The sequence below is a fragment of the Monodelphis domestica genome, chromosome 6 (genome assembly GCF_027887165.1).
Source record: "Monodelphis domestica isolate mMonDom1 chromosome 6, mMonDom1.pri, whole genome shotgun sequence".
NCBI lineage: Eukaryota > Metazoa > Chordata > Mammalia > Didelphimorphia > Didelphidae > Monodelphis > Monodelphis domestica.
In genome coordinates, this window is record NC_077232.1 from 297,493,567 (window position 1) to 297,515,286 (window position 21,720).

The window sequence follows — 21,720 nt, forward strand, 5'->3', positions numbered from 1 at the left end:
CCCCCTTTTCATCTTTAATGCTGTGAATTTGCTTTTCTTCCTTCCTTTTTTTAATTAGATTGACCAGTACTTTGTCTATTTTGTTTGTTTTTTCAAAGTACCAGCTTCTTGTCTTATTTATTAAAGCAATAGTTCTATCACTTTCGATTTTATTAATTTCTCCCTTAATTTTTAGGATTTCTAGTTTGGTTTTCTGCTGGGGAGTTTTAATTTGATAGCTTTCGAGTTTTTTCATTTGCATTTCCAATTGATTGATCTCTGCTCTCCCTTGTTTGTTAATATAAGCATTCAGGGATATGAATTTACCTCTGATTACCGCTTTGGCTGCATCCCAAAAGGTTTGAAAGGATGTTTCGCCATTGTCATTTTCCTCGATGAAATTATTAATTGTTTCTATGATTTCTTCTTTAACTAAACGGTTTTGGAGTATCATATTGTTTAATTTCCAATTGGTTTTAGATTTGGTTTTCCATGTACCATTACTAATCATTATTTTTATTGCCTTGTGATTTGAGAAGGCTGCATTCATTATTTCTGCTTTTCTGCATTTGTGTGCTATGTTTCTGTGACCTAATGTATGGTCAATTTTTGTGAATGTGCCATGTGGTGCTGAGAAGAAGGTGTATTCCTTTATATCCCTATTTATTTTTCTCCATATGTCTATTAATTCTAATTTTTCTAAGATTTCATTCTCTAAGGTGATTTTGAATGTGATCTCTCTTTCTAGTTCTTGCTGCTGAGCTGTGTTGGAAATATATAGAAATGCTGATGATTTGTGAGGGTTTATTTTGTATCTTGCTACTTTGCTAAAGTTGTTGATTATTTCAAGCTTTTTGATTCATTCTCTAGGATTCTTTAAGTAGACCATCATATCATCCGCAAGGAGCGATAACTTGGTCTCCTCCTTGCCTATTTTAATACCTTCAATTTCTTTTACTTCTCTATTTCCTATTGCTAGTGTTTCTAGTACAATGTTAAATAATAGAGGTGATAATGGGCATTCTTATTTCACTCCTGATCTTATTGGGAATGCATCTAGTTTATCCCCATTGCAGATGTTAGCTGATGGTTTTAGATATATACTGTTTATTGTTTTTAGGAATGACCTTCTATTCCTATGCTTTCTAGTGTTTTTAATAGGAATGGGTGTTGTATTTTATCAAAGGATTTTTCTGCATCTATTGAGATAATCATATGATTTTTGTTGGTTTGCTTGTTGATATGGTCAATTATGTGGATGGTTTTCCTAATATTGAACCAGCCCTGCATTCCTGGTATAAATCCTACTTGGTCATAGTGAATGACTCTCCGCATCACTTGTTGGAGTCTTTTTGTTAGTATCCTATTTAAGATTTTTGCATCTATGTTCATTAGGGAGATTGGTCTGTAGTTTTCTTTTTCCGTTTTTTACCTGCCTGGCTTTGTAATCAGTACCATATTTGTGTCATAAAAGGAATTTTGTAGAACTCCCTCTTTGCTTATTATTTCAAATAGTTTGTATAGTAGTGGGATTAGCTGTTCTTTGAATGTTTGATAGAATTCACAGGTGAATCCATCAGGCCCTGGGGATTTTTTCTTAGGGAGTTCTTTGATGGCTTGTTGGATTTCAATTTCTGATATGGGATTATTTAAGAATTTTATTTCTTCTTCCGTTCGTCTAGCAATTTATATTTTTGTAAATATTCGTCCATATCGCCTAGATTGGCATATTTATTGCCATATAATTGGGCAAAGTAGTATTTAATGATTGCCTTAATTTCCTCCTCATTGGAGGTGAGGTCCCCCTTTTCATCTATGATACTGTTAATTTCCTTTTCTTCTTTCCTTTTATTAATTAGATTGATCAGTACTTTGTCTGTTTTGTTTGTTTTTTCAAAGTACTAGCTTCTAGTCTTATTTATTAGTTCAATAGTCCTATCACTTTCGATTTTATTAATTTCTCCCTTAATTTTTAGGATCTTTAATTTAGTTTTCTTCTGGGGGTTTTTAATTTGTTTGCTTTCAAGTTTTTTTTTTATTTGATTGTACAATTCATTGACCTCTGCCATCCCTAATTTGTTAATATATGCTCTCAAGGATATGAATTTTCCTCTGAGTACTGCTTTGGCTGCATCCCTTAAGGTTTGAAAGGATGTCTCACCATTGTCATTTTCTTCAATGAAATTATTAATTGTTTTTATGATTTTTTTCTCTAAGCAACTGATTTTGGTGTATCGTATTTAATTTCCAATTAATTTTTGATTTGGCTGTCCATGTACCCTTACTGATCATTATTTTTATTGCCTTATGATCTGAAAAGGTTGCATTTATTATTTCTGCTTTTCTGTATTTGTATGCCATGGTTTTATAACCTAGTGTATGGTCAATCTTTGTGAATGTGCCATGTGTTGCTGAAAAGAAGGTGTAATCCTTTTTGTCCCTATTTATTTTTCTCCATATATCTATTAACTCTATTTTTTTCTAAGATTTCATTCACATCTTTTCCCTCTTTCTTATTTATTTTTTGATTTGATTTATCTAAATTTGATAGTGGTTCGTTCAGGTCTCCCACTAATATTGTTTTACTATCTATTTCCTTCTTTAATTCTCTTAGTTTCTCCATTAGAAATTTGGGTACTATACCATTTGGTTCTCACATGTTGAGTAGTGATATTTCCTCATTGTCTATACTCCTTTTTATCAGGATGTATTTACCTTCCCTATCCCTTTTAATCAGGTCTCTTTTTGCTTTTGCTTTGTCAGATATCATGATTGCAACTCCTGCCTTCTTTTTATCAGTTGAGGCCGAAAAGGTCTTACTCCAACCTTTAATTCTGACCTTGTGAGTATCTACCCGCCTCATGTGTGTTTCTTGAAAACAACATATGGTAGGGTTTTGGATTCTAATCCACTATGCTATTCATCTTCGTTTTATGGGTGAGTTCATCCCATTCACGTTCAAAGTTATTGTCACTTGTGAATTCCCTGGCATTTTGATATCTTCCCCTAATTCTTCCCTTTCTTCTTTTGCTATCACCTATTAAAGCAGTCATTTACTTTAAATCAGTCCCCCTAGTCTCCTCCCTTGATATGCTTCCCTTTCCAGCCCCTCCCTTTTTGTTCCCTTCTTGTTAGTTTGTTTGTTTTTTCTAGGCTCTGTTAATTTCCCTCCCCCCTCTCCTTCCCTCCATTTTTATACTCCCTCCCTCTTGTCCCCCCTTAATTTTCCCTTCTCCCTTACCCTGTTGGATAAGTAGAATTCAAGATCCCAATGGATCTAGATACTCTTCCCTCTTAGAGTTTGCATCTATATTCATTAAGGAGATTGGTCTATAGTTTTCTTTCTCTGTTTTTGACCTGCCTGGCTTTGAGATCAGTACCATGTTTGTGTCGTAAAATGAATTTTGTAGAACTCCTTCTTTGCTTATTCTGTCAAATAGTTTGTATAATATTGGGATTAGTTGTTCTTTGAATGTTTGATAGAATTCATTTGTGAATCCATCTGGACCTGGGAATTTTTTTTTAGGGAGTTCTTTGATGGCTTGTTCAATTTCTTTTTCTGATATGGGGTTGCTTAGGTAATTTATTTCTTCCTCTGTTAGTCTAGGCAATTTTTGTAAGTATTCATCCATATCACCTAGATTGCCATATTTTTTGCCATATAATTGGGCATAAGTGGTTTTTAATGATTACCTTAATTTCCTCTTTATTTGAGGTGAGGTCTCCCTTTTCATCTTGGATACTGTCAATTTGTTTTTTTTTCCTTTCCTTTTTTAATTAGACTGACTAATACTTGGTCTATTTTATTTGTTTTTTCAAAGTACCAGCTTATAGTCTTATTTATTAAATCAATACTTCTTTGACTTTCAATTTTATTAATTTCTCCTTTGATTTTTTGGATCTCTAATTTAGTCTTCATCTGAGGATTTTTAATTTGTTCATTTTCTAGTTTTTTAATTTGCCTGCCCAATTCATTGACCTCTGCCCTTCTTAATTTGTTAATATATGAACTCAAGGATATAAATTTTCTCAAGTACTGCTTTGGCTGCATCCCATAGGTTTTGAAAGGATGTCTCATCATTTTCATTTTCTTCAATGAAGTTATTGTTTCTACGATTTGTTCTTTAACCAACCGGTTTTGGAGAATTGTATTGTTTAATTTCCAATTAATTTTTGATTTACCTCTCCATGTACCCTTGCTAATTATTATTTTCATTGCATTGTGATCTGAGAAGGTTGCATTTATTATTTCTGCTCTTTTGCACTTGTTTGCAATGTTTTTATGCCCTAATACATGGTCAATTTTTGTGAATATACCATGTGCTGCTGAAAAGAAGGTATATTCCTTTTTGTCCCTATTTATTTTTCTCCACATATCTACTAACTCTAATTTTTCTAAGATTTCTTTCACTTCTCTTACTTCTTTCTTATTTATTTTTTGGTTTGATTTATCTAGTTCAGATAGAGGAAGGTTCAGTGTCTCCCACTATTATAGTTTTTTTATCTATTTCATTCTTGACCTCCACTAGTTTCTCCTTTAGAAATTTGGATGCTATGCCTTTTGGTGCATATATGTTGAGTACAGATATTTCCTCATTGTCTATACTGCCTTTTATCAGGATGTAATTAACTTATCTATCTCTTTTTACTAGATTTACTTTTACTTTGGCTTTGTTAGATATCATGATTGTGACTCCTGTCTTCTTTTTATCTGTTGATGCCCAATAGATTTGGCTCCGTCCTCTTACTTTCACCCTATGTGGATCTACCTTCCTCATGTGTGTTTCTTGTAGACAGCATATGATAGGGTTTTGGATTCTAATGCACTCTGCTATTTGCTTGCATTTTATGTGTGAGTTCATTCCATTCACATTCAGAGTTATGATTACTAGCTGTGTATTTCCCAGCATTTTGATTTCTACTCCTGATCCTGCCTTTTCTCCTTTCACTATTTCCTTCTACACCAATGTTTGTTTTTAATCAGTTCCCCTAATTTCCACCCTTATTTTACTTCCATTTCAACCCCCCTCCCGTCTTGTTCTTCCCCTTATTTTCCCTGTAGTCTTTCTAAAATTACCCCCCCCCCCTCCCTTGTACTGCTTCCCTTCCCACCAGTCCGTTTATTACCCTTCTACTCCCCTATAGGGTGCAAATCTAATCTCTGCCCCAATGGATTGGATTGTTCTTCCCTCTTTGGCTCAATTTCAAAGCATGTAAGAGTTGAGTATTTCCTATCTCCAACCTCTTTACCGTTCCAGTGAATTGATGTTCTTCCCCCTCCCGCCATGAGCTTCTTTGTGACATATAAATTTACCCCCATTTGTTTCTTTTCCCATTTCTTTTATTATTACCATCTTTTTAGCTCTAGTTATATATATATATATATATATATATATATATATATATATATATGACATGGTCTTCACAGTGAGGCAAATGCAGGAAAAATGCCTTGAGCAGAACCTGAGTCTCTAGATTGTCTTCATAGACCTGACAAAGGCATTCGAAACAGTGAACAGGGACGCATTGTGGGTGATCCTCAGCAAGCTCGGTTGCCCAGCAAAATTTGTCAAACTGATCCAGCTCTTTCATGTCGACATGACAGGGGAAGTCCTATCTGGTGGGGAGACTCCCGATCGCTTCAACATCTCCAATGGCGTGAAACAAGGATGTATCCTCGCTCCAGTACTCTTCAACATATTTTTCACCCAAGTATTATGACATGCTGTGATGGATCTAGACCTGAGCATCTACATCAAATACCCACTGGATGGCTCACTGTTCAACCTTTACCGCCTTACTGCAAAAACAAAGACAACAGAGAGACTCATCCTGGAAGCTCTTTTCGCAGATGACTGTGCTCTCATGGCCTACCAAGAAAATCATCTCCAAACCATTGTGGACAGGTTCTCCACTGCAACAAAACTGTTTGGCCTGACTATCAGCCTCAGCAAAACAGAGGTGCTGTACCAACCTGCACCAGGCAGACCAACGAACCAGCCGTGCATTACAATCGATGGCATGCAGCTTTCTAACATCAACACTTTCAAGTACCTGGGCAGCACCATCACCAACGACGGGTCCCTAGACCACGAGATTAATGCCAGGATCCAAAAGGCCAGCCAGGCACTCGGGCGGCTGTGCTCCAAACTCCTCCAACACAGCAGTGTAAGCACTGCGATTAAACTCAAGGTGTATAATGCAGTGGTCCTCAGCTCGTTCCTGTACGGTTGTGAGACATGGACACTGTACCAGAAGCACATGAAGCAGCTGGAGCAATTCCACCAACGCTCTCTCCGGTCAATCATGAGGATCCGATGGCAGGACCGAATCACCAACCAGGAAGTCCTCGACAGAGCCAACTCCACCAGCATCGAAGTCCTGGTTCTCAAAACCCAGCTACGATGGTCTGGACACGTCATCCTCATGGACCCACAGTGAATACCAAGACAGATATTCTATGGTGAACTGTCGGCTGGACTCAGGAAACAAGGCCGACCAAAGAAAAGTTTCAAGGATCAGCTAAAGTCCAACTTGAAGTGGGCTGGCAGGACACCAAAGCAACTAGAACTTGTTGCCTCTGACAGAAGCAGCTGGTGAACCCACATTCACTATGCCGCCACCACCTTTGAAGATGAGCGACGTCGACGTCTTGCCGCTGCGGGTGAACGCCGACACCAGGCCACAACCGCCCCTCCCGTAACAACTGGCGTCCCAGGCCCCATGTGCCACAAAGTTTGCGCCTTAGCCTTTGGACTCCAAAGCCACATGAGGGTACATGCATATGTATTTATGCATGCATATATCTATATACCTATTTATGTCTTGTCCTTTTATTCTATACAGTTTGTCACTGTTCCCTCTAATTCTTTTAGCTGCCCAGGTGATAACAACAGTTTTTAAGAGTTACCAATGACCTCTTTTCTTATAGGGATACATATTATTTAAACTTGTGTCTCTTGACAAATGCCTTGTTTTGTTTTGTTTTGTTTTTCTTTTTTTCCCTCTTTTTTAATTACCTTTTGATGGTTCTCTTGAGTTCTATGCTTGAAAGTCAAATTTTCTGGTTAGATCTGGTCTTTTCTTTGCAAATTTTTGGAATGAAGAAGGCCATTCTCAACAGCCTACTTGTACCCTTCTCTTCTGTAAAGGTGCATCATTCTTAGAAAGGTGTGAAAGTAATAATGAATATCATGGATGAACTCTTGGTGGCTTTCATCAGCTAATAATATATTAGATTGTGACTTTTATTCCTCTTTATTTTGTTGTCCTCCCTGGATTCTTTCTATATTCGGTGGCCTCCAGCATAGTTCTCCTCAGTGTGCCTTGTTAGTTTCAGCTGCTGACCTTTCCCTCTCCATCTGTCAGTTCAGTTCTCTTTCCACTTCCTTATGTAGGAAATTGAGGGACTGAGGATTACTCTTGGTTTGGCTGCTATTGTAAGTGATGTTGAGAGATTGTCCCAGAATTTGTGGGTTTCTTCATTGTCTATTGTCTGCCCACTGGCTGAAATCCAAAATCCCCTTGGGAAGATGTAGCTCATCTAAATCTCAAATGAGGCATTCTGTTTGTAGATTTATTTTATTTTGCTTGTTTTGTTTTTCTTCCCTATTTCTTGGCAGTACTGCTTGGAATATTCTGTTGCCCAACTCCATTGTGATGCATAGATCCATCTTTCATTTTATGTGTGGCTAAGAGGCTGTGTTGGTTGGTTCAGACAACTCCTGAGCTCTTTTGGCCTGCTAGATATCAGGGAATGTCCTCTTGAAGGAATTGTAATGACCAGCATTCATAGCTTTGTCTTTTTCTACTTTCCACTGTAGATGTTTTAAAATAAATTTAATTGAAATTGATTGAAGTATCCTTCCTCTTCTCACCTTTTCTCCCTCTTGCTGAGTCTCTGCCTGGGGTCCTCTTGACCCTTTCTAATCACTTTCATGGTGACCTTATCAGCTCTCATGGATCTGACATGGTTGACTTCCTGGTCAGTGGGTCTCATCCTGGCCTCTGTTCTACATCTGTTAGATGTTAAAACTGGATTTCCTGTAGGAATCTCAAACTCAGCCTATCCCAAATAGAATTTATCATCTCTGGTCCTTCCCAATAACCCATTTCACCTTCTGACCTTGCCTCTTTCCATCAAGTGCTCCTTTGTTTTTCTAGTTGCCCAGATTTTCCTTTGTGGAGTCATTATCCCAGACTTCTCTTGACTCCCCATGAGTCCTATCACTCACTTGTTGTCTTGTTGTCTTTAGTCCAGTTTGAAAAAAAAAATAAAATGTGAAATGTGTTTATTTCTTGGATACTGTTTGATACTTGATGTTCTTCATGCTGTTCAATCTTTAGCTAATTAAGCAAGTCTGTTACCATGACAGTAATGGAGCTTCATTGCCTTGGCATAGTGATCTGTAAGTCCTTTCATTGAAAGCCATGAAACACCTAAAGGGGTTTCTTCTTAACTTAGGTTCTCCAATTCTAATATTTCTTTAAACTCCTACCTTCTGTTCTAAAAATGAAACTAAGTATTGGTTCCAAGACAGAATAGTAAGGGCTAGGCAATGGGGGATTAAGTAACTTGCTCAGGGTCACAGCTAGGAAGTGTCTGAGGTCATATTTGAACCCAGTATCTCATTCTCCATCCACTGAACCATCTAGCAGCCCCTCAAGATCTAAATTTAGAGTGGATTTAGAAGACAGTTGTACCTGGCTGTGTTTTCAACTTTAGCAATAGCTGGGACCTCCCTACCTCTGACTGATACTGCCTCATAGTGGTAATTATCTCTCTTGTCCTTGGAATGGTCTTAGAGCTTGGAATGTTATATAGTAATATGTCTATACAATTGGGATCCCAGCAAGAAGCATCACCCAGATTTAGGTGAAGAGATGCCTTGCTTGGCTTCTAGATACCAAGACAGCACTCTGTCCCCTGGATTCTGTGCAGGCTAACTTTTGGATCTTGACTAGTTTTGGTTTTTCTAATGTAACCTTAATTTTTAATCTATCTTTAAGAAAACCTTTTAGTCCTTTAGAAAGCTTACCCTTAGAATATCTTGAGGGAACAAATTTCATCTATGGGTTAGGTTTATTCCACATTTTTGTGTCCATAAAATAAAATTGAGATGGGAGGAAATGTTTTTTATTTCAAAGTGAAATTATAACTAAATATTGACATACTTTGCCTTTCAACTGTCAATACTTTCATATTATTTCATTTTTCAAGAAGCTGTGGCTTTGGTTATAAGGGGTAAATTTTATGGTTGGATTTAATATATATTTTTTATTTGGTCACCAGGGATTTAAATTATAAATCCCAATGAAATACTGAAGTCAGAATGGAATTTTGTGGCAGTATATTTACAATAGAAGGAAGAAACTAAGAATTAGAGAGAGGAAAAAGGGAAGGATAGCTGCCCCAACCTGGTCTGAACCAGGCAGGAGTTTAGAGGCCTCAGCCAATGGGTCTGTCCAGAGGCTAGTGACTCTAGAAAGCCAAGGGAAAGGGAGTCCCAAGAGATGGGCCTTTCCAGAGGCTATTGTCTCTAGGAAAGCCAAGGAAAGTGGAGTCAGCCTTATCACTGACCATGTGATTGTCTAAGGGAAGTAGGTCTCATGAGCATTGTTTCAGGTCTCATGCTCAAGCTCCTCCAAGGCTGAATTCCATGGCGAAGTCCCAAAGGCAGTTCTTTCCGTAACTTCCTTTGTCTTACATGTACCAATGATGGCTTCAACCTGGCTTTTGACCGCCCAGGGGGTCAGTCATTTGTTTCCGATGTGTCACTTGCTTGCCCCACACTTAATCCTTAAGTGGGGGGTGTATACATTTCTGGTTGCTAAAATTTTAAAGACTAATAAGCAAGGTGTAGTAAATCTAAAATTCACAATCCCCCCCATGATGATTGGGGGACTAATCTCCCCAATTGATCACTTAACATAATCATCTTGTACCTCTAAAATCTTCTAACTGCAAGTGCATACAAAATTTCACCTTCTAAGAGGAAACTACAATATTTAGAGATAAAGGGGAAATAGAAGAGAGAGAAAGCAAAACCAATGTTTTGCTGGGTGCTTTGACAAAAACAAATTAGGGGGAAGTCTTTTGGCATAAGAGTATATATTCAAAATAAATGTTCAATTAACCTTCAGTTCAATCAACCACACCCAAAGTTCATTCTGGTTCTTCTTGATGGTAGTGTAGGTTTTGAAGGCATCTTTCTGCAAACAGTTAATTCTCTGGAATTTAGGAGTTAGGAAGCTTCTTTCCTTGAAGATTTTTTTTTTTCATTCAAAAATTTTAAATCTTAGATTTTAATGAAAATACAGGTGGTAGTATTCATGCTTCCTTGCTGTAGAAAGCACAATTTCCTCATTTCCTTAGTTGAGTCTGGTTTTCCTGGGTTGCTGTAACTGAAAATGATTTACCTGCTAGTGACTTTGTGGTGATAACTGCTCTCTGACCTTGACTGTTATGATCATCTACTGACCTGGCCTTGAATCTTTCTTTCCAGGCAAAGAGTTTGTCCTTTTCTACTCTCAGAGCCTGAAGGAGCCAGGGCCAATTCCCTTATTTGAACTCTTGTAATTTTGAGAGGTTTGAATTGATTCCTCTCAGGCTACCCTTATGAGCAAATATGAGAGACAGGATATGAGTGACTGTGTGATTACAAAGATTTAGAATAAGTGGGAAAACTGGCCTTGGAGTCCCTTCATAGCTTGAAGACATCTTGGGATGACAACACTAGTTGTGCCCCTCAGGGATTGGTATTTGGCCCCTGCTGTTTTAGGTTATTTTTCAGTAATTTGAATAATATCATAAAGGCCTGCTGATTATTGGCTTTTGAGTTTAAAGGGCTAGTAAGTGTGGATAGCAGTGAATTTCTAAAATGGGTTAGTATATTAAGGCTCAATAGGTAAGATGAAATTTTATTTATTTAAATGTGTTTGTTGTATTTTGTTTTGATATCACCTTCCTTTTCAAATATCTGTATAAAAAAGTCTAAAAAAACAAAAACAAAAAATAGTTCAGTAAAACCAATTAGCACCTGAAAGCAAGATTTATGCAGTGGTCTATCCCCTCTGCAGAGGAGGGGGGAGCTAATTATTGGGGGGGGCTCAATTGGGGTGATTCCTTTTTTCCTTTTTCCTTTACATTTTAGTAGTGATGGTGATTATTCTTCTGACTCTGCTTACCTCACTGAGTCAAGTCATGGAAATCTTAATCTTTTCTATAGTTTTTGCCTTCATCATTGTGTAGTAATATTCTATTACATTCATATACTACAAGGTGCTTAGCCATGGACATCTCTCTTCTAATCTTTTGTTACTACAAAAGGGCTGATATAAATATTTTGGGACTAAATGGGACCTCTCTGTCTTGGACTTCCTGGGGATCACATATGTAGTAGAGGGATTTCTGGGTCAGAGGGTGTAGACATTTTCAACACTATCTTGACATCATTCAAAATTGCTCTCCAGAGTGGGTGAAAGTTAATAGCTCCACTGATAGCATACAGGAAGACTTGTCATTTCATACCCCCTCTACCACAGACTAATCCTTTAATAGGGACCATTTCAGAAGCTTTATACTTGGGTTCAGAAGTCACCTTCACAAGGACAAGAGGAAGGAAGGCTAGGCAAACAGGACTTTAATAAGCTGTGGGGATCCCAATGGATTCTTATCTCCATATGCATCACCAGTGTGATATAGCAAGTCCTTATCTCTCATGTATCCAAGCTAATGATGTCTCTGGCAAGGGGGCAGGCACCTTGCTTGCTCAGACCACATGTGTTCTGAGGAGTGTGTTCAGTTCCGACTTCCCTGCTTAGAGAAAGCAGTCCCTGTTCATGGGAGGCGAGTATGTAACTTGCTTTCAAGTTCATTGGACAGACCTAGAGCACTGGGTAGATTTTTGAGAAAGACACAATTCAGCTCAATATAAGAAAGAGCTTCCTAAAAATTGGAGATGTCCAGATATGGAAGGGAGGCTGCCTGGGGTCCAGGGGTGGGTTTCTTCTCACTGGAGGGCTTCAAGTGGAGGCTGGCTGATTAGATTTCATAGAGTCTCAGAGCTACATTATTGGAACTACATTTTAAAATTACTATTTTATGTCCAGTGTGTTTTACTCTGGCCTGTCTAATTTGCCTGTACAAGTGAAATAGAGAATTGGAACAATGGCTTGAATATTCTAGACCTCATAAACTACTTGGATTCACATTTATTAAGCCTCTGTGGAGTGCCTGGAAGTATATAGATATAAGTATCCAAGCAGTCAGCCAACCAGCAAGCATTAATTAAATGCCTACTAATGTTCCAGGCACTTGGTTAGTACTGAAGATTCAGAGACAAAAAGTGAAATTATTACTGTCCCCCAAAAGCGGATGTTTAATTCAGGGAGACATCAAAGCATATGCAGAATCAGAACAAGGTGGTTTTGGGAGGCAGGATGCTCCTGAAATCTGGGAATGGAGACAGTCTGGAAAGGCTCGAGAAGGTGATGCTTGGATTGAATGGATCTGAGAAAACCAGAGGGGATAAGAAAGGATGCTTCAGGCAGGGATACAGCCATTGCCAAGGTACTAGGTGGGAGATAAAGTGCCTTGTGGGAGGAACAGCAGAACCCATTTTGGCTGGACTGAATGGGAAGTGAAAGAGGGGAAGAAGGGAGGAGAGAGGGAGGGCCAAGCCAGCTGGAGAAAGTCTTCCCAAAGCCAAGGAGGAAGTTAAATTTCTCTCCAGGCTGTTGCACTCCTGATGTTCTGCTTTCTCTACCTTGGCCAAACCATCTTCCCCATTCCCTTCTTTTCTGTGTTCTCTTCTCTCATTAGAAGCTTCTTGAGTGCCAGCATAACTTTCCTGCTACCTTAGTTTGTGTTCCCAGTACTTGGTTCAGAGTAAGTACTTACTCAGTGTTTGCTATTTTAGGCTAGAGGAAATAGAGAGCACTGGGGTCTAGTCTGCTGAATTTTAGACTTCTGTAGTCTAGACAGGGCCTTAGAAAGTTGACCTTGTCACTTGTGTTGAACGTGGATTGGAGAGAGAAAACATTGAGGGAGAGACACCGAGGATGAAGCTTGTACTGTAGTTCAAGTGAGATGATGAGTGGCTGGACTGGAGTGATGTGTGTGTGTGTGTGTGTGTGTGTGTGTGTGTGTGTGTGTGTGTATGAATATGTGTGAATGAGTGTGTTGGAACAAGTGTGAGAAAATGTGTGTGAGTGAGTGAATGTGACTGTATGAAAGTGCCTGAGTAAATGTGTGTGAGCATGAGTATGTGTGAGTGAGTGTGTGAATGTGAGTATATGAGTGTGAGAAAATGTGGGTGTATGTGTGTGAAAGTGAGTGTGCTAATGTGAGTATGAGTGTGATGCTGAGTGTGTATGGATGTGTGATGTGAGAAAATGAGTGTCTGAGAGTGTGAATGTGAGTGAATGTGTGAGTTTGTGTATGTGTAAGAAAATGAGTGTCAGTGATTGTGAGTGCAAGTGTGAGTGCAAATGATTGTGAGTGTGTATGAGTGTGAGAAATGAGTATAACTGTGTAGGAAAATGTGAGTGTGAGTGAATGAGTTTGAGTGTCTGAGTGAGTGAATGTGTCTGAGTGTGAATGTGAGTGAATGAGTGTGTCTTGACTGTGTGATTGTGTGTATGAGTGTATGTGTGATTGTGAGAATGTGAGAATGAGTGTGAGTGAGTGGATGTGTGTTTGAGTGATTGTGAAAATGTGTCTGAGTGTGAGAGTATGTGTGAATTTGTGTGTGGGAAAGTATCAGTGAGTGTGAGTGTGAGTGTGTGAATGTGATTGTGAGTTAGTGTGAGTTAATATGTGTGTGAGTAAATATGACAAAATGTTAGTGTGAGTATGAGTGCAATTGAATCTGAGTGTGTGATGCGAATATGAGTGAGCATGTATGAATGTGAGAAAATGTGTCTTTTGTGTGAGAAAATGAGTGTCTTCAAGTGTTACTGAGTGAATGTATCAAAATGTGAGTGTTGTGTATGAGTGTGGATATGAGTGTGTGAATGTAAGTGTATGTGGATGAGAGTGTGAGAAAATGTGAGGGTGTGTGTGAATGAGTGTGAAAAATGTGAGGGTGAATGTCTTGAGTGTGTGTATGAGTATGTGTGAATGAGTATGTGAGAAAAATGTATCTGTGTGTGTGTGAGTGTATGAGTGTGTGTGTGTGTGTGTGTGTGTGTGTGTGTGTGTTGTGCACCAGTGGATGGGATCGATGTCATAAAAGTAAAAACAAGAACACTTGGCAAGAGATTGCTCCTGTGAGTTGGGGGTGAGGGAGGAGCTGAAGATGACATTCACACACTCACATTCACACTCATACACAACACTCACATTTTGACACATTCACTCAGTAACACTTGAAGACACTCATTTTCTCACACAAAAGACACATTTTCTCACATTCATACATGCTCACTCATATTCGCATCACACACTCAGATTCAATTGCACTCATACACTAACATTTTGTCATATTTACTCACACACATATTAACTCACACTAACTCACAGTCACATTCACACACTCACACACACACACACACTGGGAGAATGGTGATACTTGGAGGAGTAGGTTTTTGGGGAATAATGCTGTGGATGATGCAAAATATCACTTGGAGGGGCAACTAGGTAGCACAGTGGATAGAGTGCCAGGCTTGGAATTGGGAGGACCTGGGTTCAAATGTGACCTCAAACACTTCCTACCTTGTATGACCCAGGCCAAGTTATTTAACCCCCATTTGCCTTGGACAGAAGTAAGAATTTTTTAAAAATCACTTAGGCATTTTAGATTCAGATGATTTTAGTTACAGAATATGCATATGGTTACCTCAGTTTACCACATTGTTATGTCTAGGGTTCATTTAATCCTGCAGTTGATACTGTGGGCTGAAAACTTAATTGAAGGTCTCCAGCTTTACTGGCATCTTGGTTTTGCCTTATTCCCATACTCTAACTGAGAATTGCCAAAAGCTGTTTATATTTTTGTGGTGTGAGTGTGTACCTACATATGTTTGTAGGTTAACAGTGTGCAGTGATTCATACCAGGCAGGCCCTCCCCCTCAGTGATGCTCATGTTCTGTACCTGGATGAGTCCATACTGGAATTCTTCATGGTGATGGAACCCTTTGTTTTTCCTTTCTCTCTGGATGTAGGGAAACTGAAAGTGCCACGCAGTGATGGTGGCATATAACCAGAAGTCAGTAAGGTTGGCAGGAATGATAGTGAAGGAAGTCTGGGGAATTGTATCCTTCCCACAGTGGGAAATTTCTGTCCTATTGCTTTGTACACAGTGGTATGGGAAGTCAGGAAATAAAATGCTCTTGGGACCCAAAGGATTTTTTTTTTAATTTAGCTTCCCCCCCTCCCCTTTTTTTAAACCCTTACCTTCCATCTTAGAAGGCAGAAGAGTGGTAAGGACTACGCAATGGGGGTTACTTGCCCAGGGTTACACTGCTAGGCAGTTTCTGAGGCCAGATTTGAAGTCAGGACCTCCCATGTCTAGGCCTGATCTCAATCCACTGAGCCACCCAGCTTCCCCCCAAATTTAGTTTTTTCAATTGCCAAAAAATTATTTTCTCTCCTACCACCGGCCCTGGTGGAAGGAATGAAAAAGGAAGAAAAGTCAAAGCCTTCTAGGAAATGTACATAATTAAAGAAAATTTCAGCTCTGGCCACATCCCAAAATAGATATCTCAGTCTGTATACCCTGAGACTATCATCTCTCTGTCAGAAGTTGTGAGTCCTCTGGAATCATGTTTGGTCATTGTACTAATTAGAATTCTTAGATCTTTCAAGAGTGTTTTGTTGGTGCCTTTTTGTTCCCTGTGATCCTCCTCAGAGATAGGCCCCTCTGCATTTGGGGTGCTACTCTAGGGGATTTGTTGCCACTTAGCAATGGGCAGGTACCCCCACCCAGATTCCATCTTCTACAGCTCAATGGAAATGGCCAATGAGAGGAGATAGCTCTGATGATGGAGTTTTTCCTAACATGAAGCCTTGGTCTCTTGGCAACACTCTCTCCCTCCTACTTTGTTGCTTTTGGTTCCCTTGAGGGCCTAGCAGAACAAGGCTCTCATCCATATAATAGCCCTTCTGATACTTGAAGACAGCCATGCTGGTCCTCTCTTGCCATTTGTCCAAGCTAAACGTCCTTGATTTCTTCAATGGAACCTCATGTAGCTTGGTTTTTGAAACTCAATCAGAAGCATCTTTCTGTTTCAGTGGAATTATACTAGTTCTGCTTTCCAGAAGTGGAAGTAAGTGTCTTGGAAATGGAGTGGATTCCCCCTACAATGGTGTGTTTTTTTTTTAACATTTAAAATTAAAAAAAAATTAATGTATTTGTTTTTCAAATTTATCTTCTTGTCTTCTTACCTCCCCTTCATCCCCTTTTCAAATGAGAAAGCAAGAAAAACAACCCCCTGGTAAAAACATGTACAGTCAAGCAAAACAAATTCTCTCATTGGACAAAGTTTTTAAAAAGTCTTTGTCTTCTGAATCCATCATCCCTCTGTGGGTGTATCATCATGAGTTCTTGGAACTGAGGTGGATTACTGTATTTCACAAATGTTGAACCTACCTGAATCACAATGCGGCTTCTGACCAGATCGCAGCACCATCGACATGGTCTTTATGGTGAGGCAAATGCAGGAAAAATGCTTTGAGCAGAACCTGAGTCTCTACATTGTCTTCATAGACCTGACAAAGGCGTTCGACACAGTGAAAAGGGATGCATTGTGGGTGATCCTCAGCAAGCTCGGTTGCCCAGCAAAATTCGTCAAACTGATCCAGCTCTTTCATGTCGACATGACAGGGGAAGTCCTATCTGGTGGAGAGACTTCCGATCGCTTCAACATCTTCAATGGCGTGAAACAAGGATGTATCCTCGCTCCAGTACTATTCAACCTATTTTTCACCCAAGTATTACGACATGCTGTGATGGATCTAGACCTGAGCGTCTGCTGTGATGGATCTAGACCTGAGCGTCTACATCAAATACCCACTGGATGGCTCACTGTTCAACCTTCGCCGCCTGACTGCAAAAGCAAAGACAACAGAGAGACTCATCCTGGAAGCTCTCTTCGCAGATGACTGTGCTCTCATGGCCCACCAAGAAAATCATCTCCAAACCATTGTGGACAGGTTCTCCACTGCAACAAATCTGTTTGGCCTGACTATCAGCCTCAGCAAAACAGAGGTGCTGTTCCAACCTGCACCAGGGAGGCCAACGAACCAGCCGTGCATTACAATCGACAGCACGCAGCTTTCTAATGTCAACACTTTCAAGTACCTGGGCAGCACCATCGCCAACGACGGGTCCCTAGACCACGAGATCAATGCCGGGATCCAAAAGGCCAGCCAGGCACTCGGGAGGCTGCGCTCCAAAGTCCTCCAACACAGCGGTGTAAGCACTGCGATGAAGCTCAAAGGGTATAACGCCGTGGTCCTCAGCTCGCTCCTGTACGGTTGTGAGACATGGACACTGTACCGGAAGCACATGAAGCAGCTGGAGCAATTCCACCAACGCTCCCTCCGGTCAATCGTGAGGATCTGATGGCAGGACCGAATCACCAACCAGGAAGTCCTCGACAGATCCAACTCCACCAGCATCGAAGTCCTGGTCCTCAAAACCCAACTACGATGGTCTGGACACGTCATCCGCATGGACCCACAGCGAACACCAAGACAGGTATTTTATGGTGAACTGTCAGCTGGACTCAGGAAATAAGGCCAGGAAATAAGATTCAAGGATCAGCTGAAGTCCAACTTGAAGTGGGCTGGCATTACACCAAAGCAACTAGAACTCGATGCCTCTGACAGAAGCAGCTGGCGAACCCACATTCACCATGCCGCCGCCACCTTTGAGGATGAGCGACGTGGACGTCTTGCCGCTGTGTGTGAACGCCGACACCAGGCCACAACCGCACCTCCCGTAACAACTGGCGTCCCAGGCCCCATGTGCCACAAACTGTGTGCCTCAGCCTTCAGACTCCAAAGCCACATGAGGGTACATCAATAGATGATAATGCACAAAGACAATAGTCATTCTCGGTTACCGAGAGACTACCACTATACTATACAAATGATAGACACAGAGAAGACTCGTCAAACCATGGCTATATGTAAATTATTTTTTGACGTAAGACACAACTGTACTGAGGCGTGGGCAGATAACCTGTCTGTGTTTTAGGTTTGGTACATTACGTGAATATGTGTCCATGAATATTTGTATATCTGTGGAGAGGTGTTAGTTGAGGGGGGGCGTTATTTCATTTTTTCCATTCCCCAACCAGGATGCAAAGGCCCTTGCTCCCTTTTCTCCTGGAAGCCTCTAATTTCATGGGTGCTGTTCCATGTGCAGGGTACCCTTGGGGGGGGGGTGTGCTTTCTCTAGTGTCTTCCCATTTTTCTGTTAAAGAGCAGCCTTTAGCTAGTTACTCCTCTCTTCCCTCTTCCACTGTCTCAGCAGCATCCTGTGTGTCACAGATATTAGAACATATTAGAGAAATAGGGCTATGTAGAGAAACAGTTTGCTTGAAACTTAGTTACAACTGAAATCTGGTTGAAATGATCACTAGTCAGGCCTGACAATCAGAGAGGCCCCATCACAGCTGGCAGGAGATTGGTACTGTTGTGTTTGTTGGGCTTCTGTTCCCTGACAGGCTCCAGGAGCTCTGACTGGACAACAGTTCACATGAAGAAGATCTTGGACAGATTAGTTTAGTGAGTGACCATCAACCTCTGCAGGGAGGTGTGGAATGAGGCATCCACTTGCAGACGAGGTCAATACGTTGATTTGTTTTGCTTGACTGTACTTGTTCCAAGGGAAGGTTCTGTTGGCAGGGGGGCATGGGTGGGTGGGAAGTCATCGAGAAGTGACTGATGTTAAAAAATAGCTTCAATAAAGCATTTTAAAAAAGCAAAAAAAAAATCAGAGTTACTAAGTCTTTCATAGTTGTTTGTCTTTACAGTTTTGTTGTGTTAGATTTAAAATAGTTTTGAGCATTAAATAGTTGTAGATAAGAGAGTGGAGCCATAAAATGTGATAATTAAAATGTTTGGGAGCAAGGGAAATATATAACAATTATGACCGCTGAAATATGTTTTCTACTGTGTCTTGGGTTTATATAAATATAAGATGGTCACCAGGGAATATATTCACAAAAATATAGACTATAATATAGAATATATAATATATAGAATATAGAATATAGTTAGACTGCATAAGTGGTTCTTTTGGTTCTGCTCTCTTCACTTTATGTCAGTTCATACAAATTTTCACGGGTTTCTCTAAAACTATACTCTTCCTCAATTCTTATAGTATTCTATCTGTGAAGGGTTAAAATTTTTGGGCAGGAGTTTGAAAAAAGTATGGAGAGTAGGTTGATAAAACATTAACACTTAGTTGATTCTGAGGAGAAGTTTGAATAGGAAATAGGAGGGAGGAAAGTGAGAGTATCACTCTAATATCTTATAACTATGCCTAAAATCCAAATCCTAACCAAAATTTCTAAGAAACCCTAAATCTAACTGCATTCATGGGCAAAAGCCTAGGCCATACCCACCTAAATACCTGCACTTTCTATATAAGAATTTACTACCTACCTACCTACCTAAGCTAATCAATAAGCATTAATCACTATCACCTCCTTAAATCAGTATTTCAATCCAAATTGTCAGAAAGTAACTGCCAGTTCCTCTTGACTGAGAGAGAAGACACAGAACTCCTCAGAACTCCTGCTCCCTAGGAAGCCAGAGAAAAGAAGCCCCTTCCCTTAACTGACTCTTCCTCATATACTTGGCCTTATCTTCTAGGTGATGGGATTGGTCAGCTCTTGACTAACTCTTACTTAGAAATTCTGTCTGTTACTGCCTCTTAAAGAGATAGAGGGAGAGATAAAGAAACTCCTTTTAACATATCCCTTTCATATCTCAACATATCCCAAAACATCCCATTGTTTAGCTATTCCCCAGTTAGTAGGCATCCCTTCAGTTTGCAAGTTTTTGAGACCACAAAAAGACCTGCTATCATTTTTTTTTGGTATTATATGGATCATTATACGCGTTTTTGTTTTATCTTTTAATCTCTTTGTGGTATAAACTTAATAGTGGAATCGCTGAGTGAAGGACCTGAAGTACAATGCCTGGTTTCCTTTTGGTTTGTAGAAGGATGATAACAGATGGTTTTTCTGAGCTTTTTGAGGATAGGTTAATGGAGCCAAACGATGAATGACTTGGTGATACTGAATTCCTAGAGACCATTGGCCATGTGTTTGCCTTCATCAGAGAAATTCTTTGTAAAGTCAACCGTTCTCATTGTTTATGAGTTGAATGCCATTTTTTGAAGGCAAACCTCTTACAAATTTAGACTTTTAGACCCGAAAGGGACCTTAGAGCTCATTTAGTCCTTTGTCTGGATGGAAATTTCTCATGTTACATTTTTGGAGACCCCCCCCCCCCCCCCCAACTCACGTTAACAGTATGTGGAGCAGGATGCAAGTGTTGGTTCTAGAGAGCTAGCATGATGGGTTCTGATTCCCTTCTTTCTGGGTCTGGCCACTCTTCTCTCAAACTCATGTTGGGAGTTTATTCCATGAATCACTGAATTTCAGCTCATAGATCAGGCAGAAATCTCTGAGTCCCATAGGGCAGATACTCAGCCTTCATCAGAAACCTCCAAAAGTGTCCCTTTGCTCTGTCCACACTAGTGGTTAGGGATTGTTTTTCTTCTGTTGTGCCCAGATGTTTCTTTTCTGATGCTGCTGACTGCTTGATCCATTTGGCCAGCCTCAGGGTTATAGAAAAGGGGTGTTCTCCCTTGTCCATGTAATTGTCCACCTGGATGCTGCTCCATATAGGCTAAGGTTCCCCAAGATTTCTGACTGAATTATTACTTTTTCTCATTTTAAGAACTAGAGATTTCTTAAGATGAATGAGAATGAGGTGTCGAAGACTCTCCAAGCACGAAAACTCCCTGAGTGGATGTCTGCACTGCAAAAGGAACCTGATCCAGAAAAAAAAAAGGTTTGTTACTTGTGGAGATTGACTTTCATGTGAAGTTGTCAAGGGCTTTTTTTCTGCTTGTATTTTCTCTTGTGAGTGTGCCATGTTCAGTCTGGACAACTTCTTTTTCAGTTTAACAAATTGCTGTTGACTTTTATCATTGTCATTGATAACCTAGGCTATCTGTTACCTAGGTGAACTGGGAGCATGAAAAATTTGTTTGATTATCCATCAAAACATCCATTTTATTAGCCATCATTCACTTGTAATAGTAGGATCATCTGTGTGATGACTGAGGAATGAAATTTAGCAAGGTGTAGTTTATAAAGAATTCTTTTTCCTCTTAATGTAGTCAATAATTATCCTTGTGATAGTGAAAGTGACCATGAATCACTTAAATTGGCCCTGATTGTGCTTACTGTTGGAGCGGTGAGTCCTAGGATGGGAGTGTGAAGATGGTGAGATCTTTCCGGCCTTCAGAGGCCTTAGATTCATTTTGTTTTTTGTTTTTCATCATCATCTTTTGTTTTATTTTACTTATTCAATATTATTTTCCCTGCTCCCACCTCCCACCCCTCCCTTTGTAACATAGAATAAAATAGAGGGGAAAAGCCTGTAGCCATTCAGCAGAACTCACCAAATGTCAATGGAATCCCAGCCCAGAGCTCCCCATCCTACCTAGAATAGAATGGAGGGAGGCAGGGAGAGAAGTTCATTTTCTTCTC

The 21,720-nt window shown here is 39.9% G+C and overlaps 1 protein-coding gene across 1 annotated transcript in view; it reads left to right on the forward strand.

The window, feature by feature from the left end:
- Positions 1-21,720, forward strand: part of WRN (WRN RecQ like helicase) — a 136,578-nt gene that overhangs the window by 14,022 nt on the left and 100,836 nt on the right. The window contains exon 2 of the mRNA XM_007495569.3: positions 20,903-21,016. Within this exon, the coding sequence (XP_007495631.2) occupies positions 20,921-21,016 (96 nt within the window). The 5' untranslated portion in view covers positions 20,903-20,920. The remainder of the gene's footprint in view (positions 1-20,902; positions 21,017-21,720) is intronic.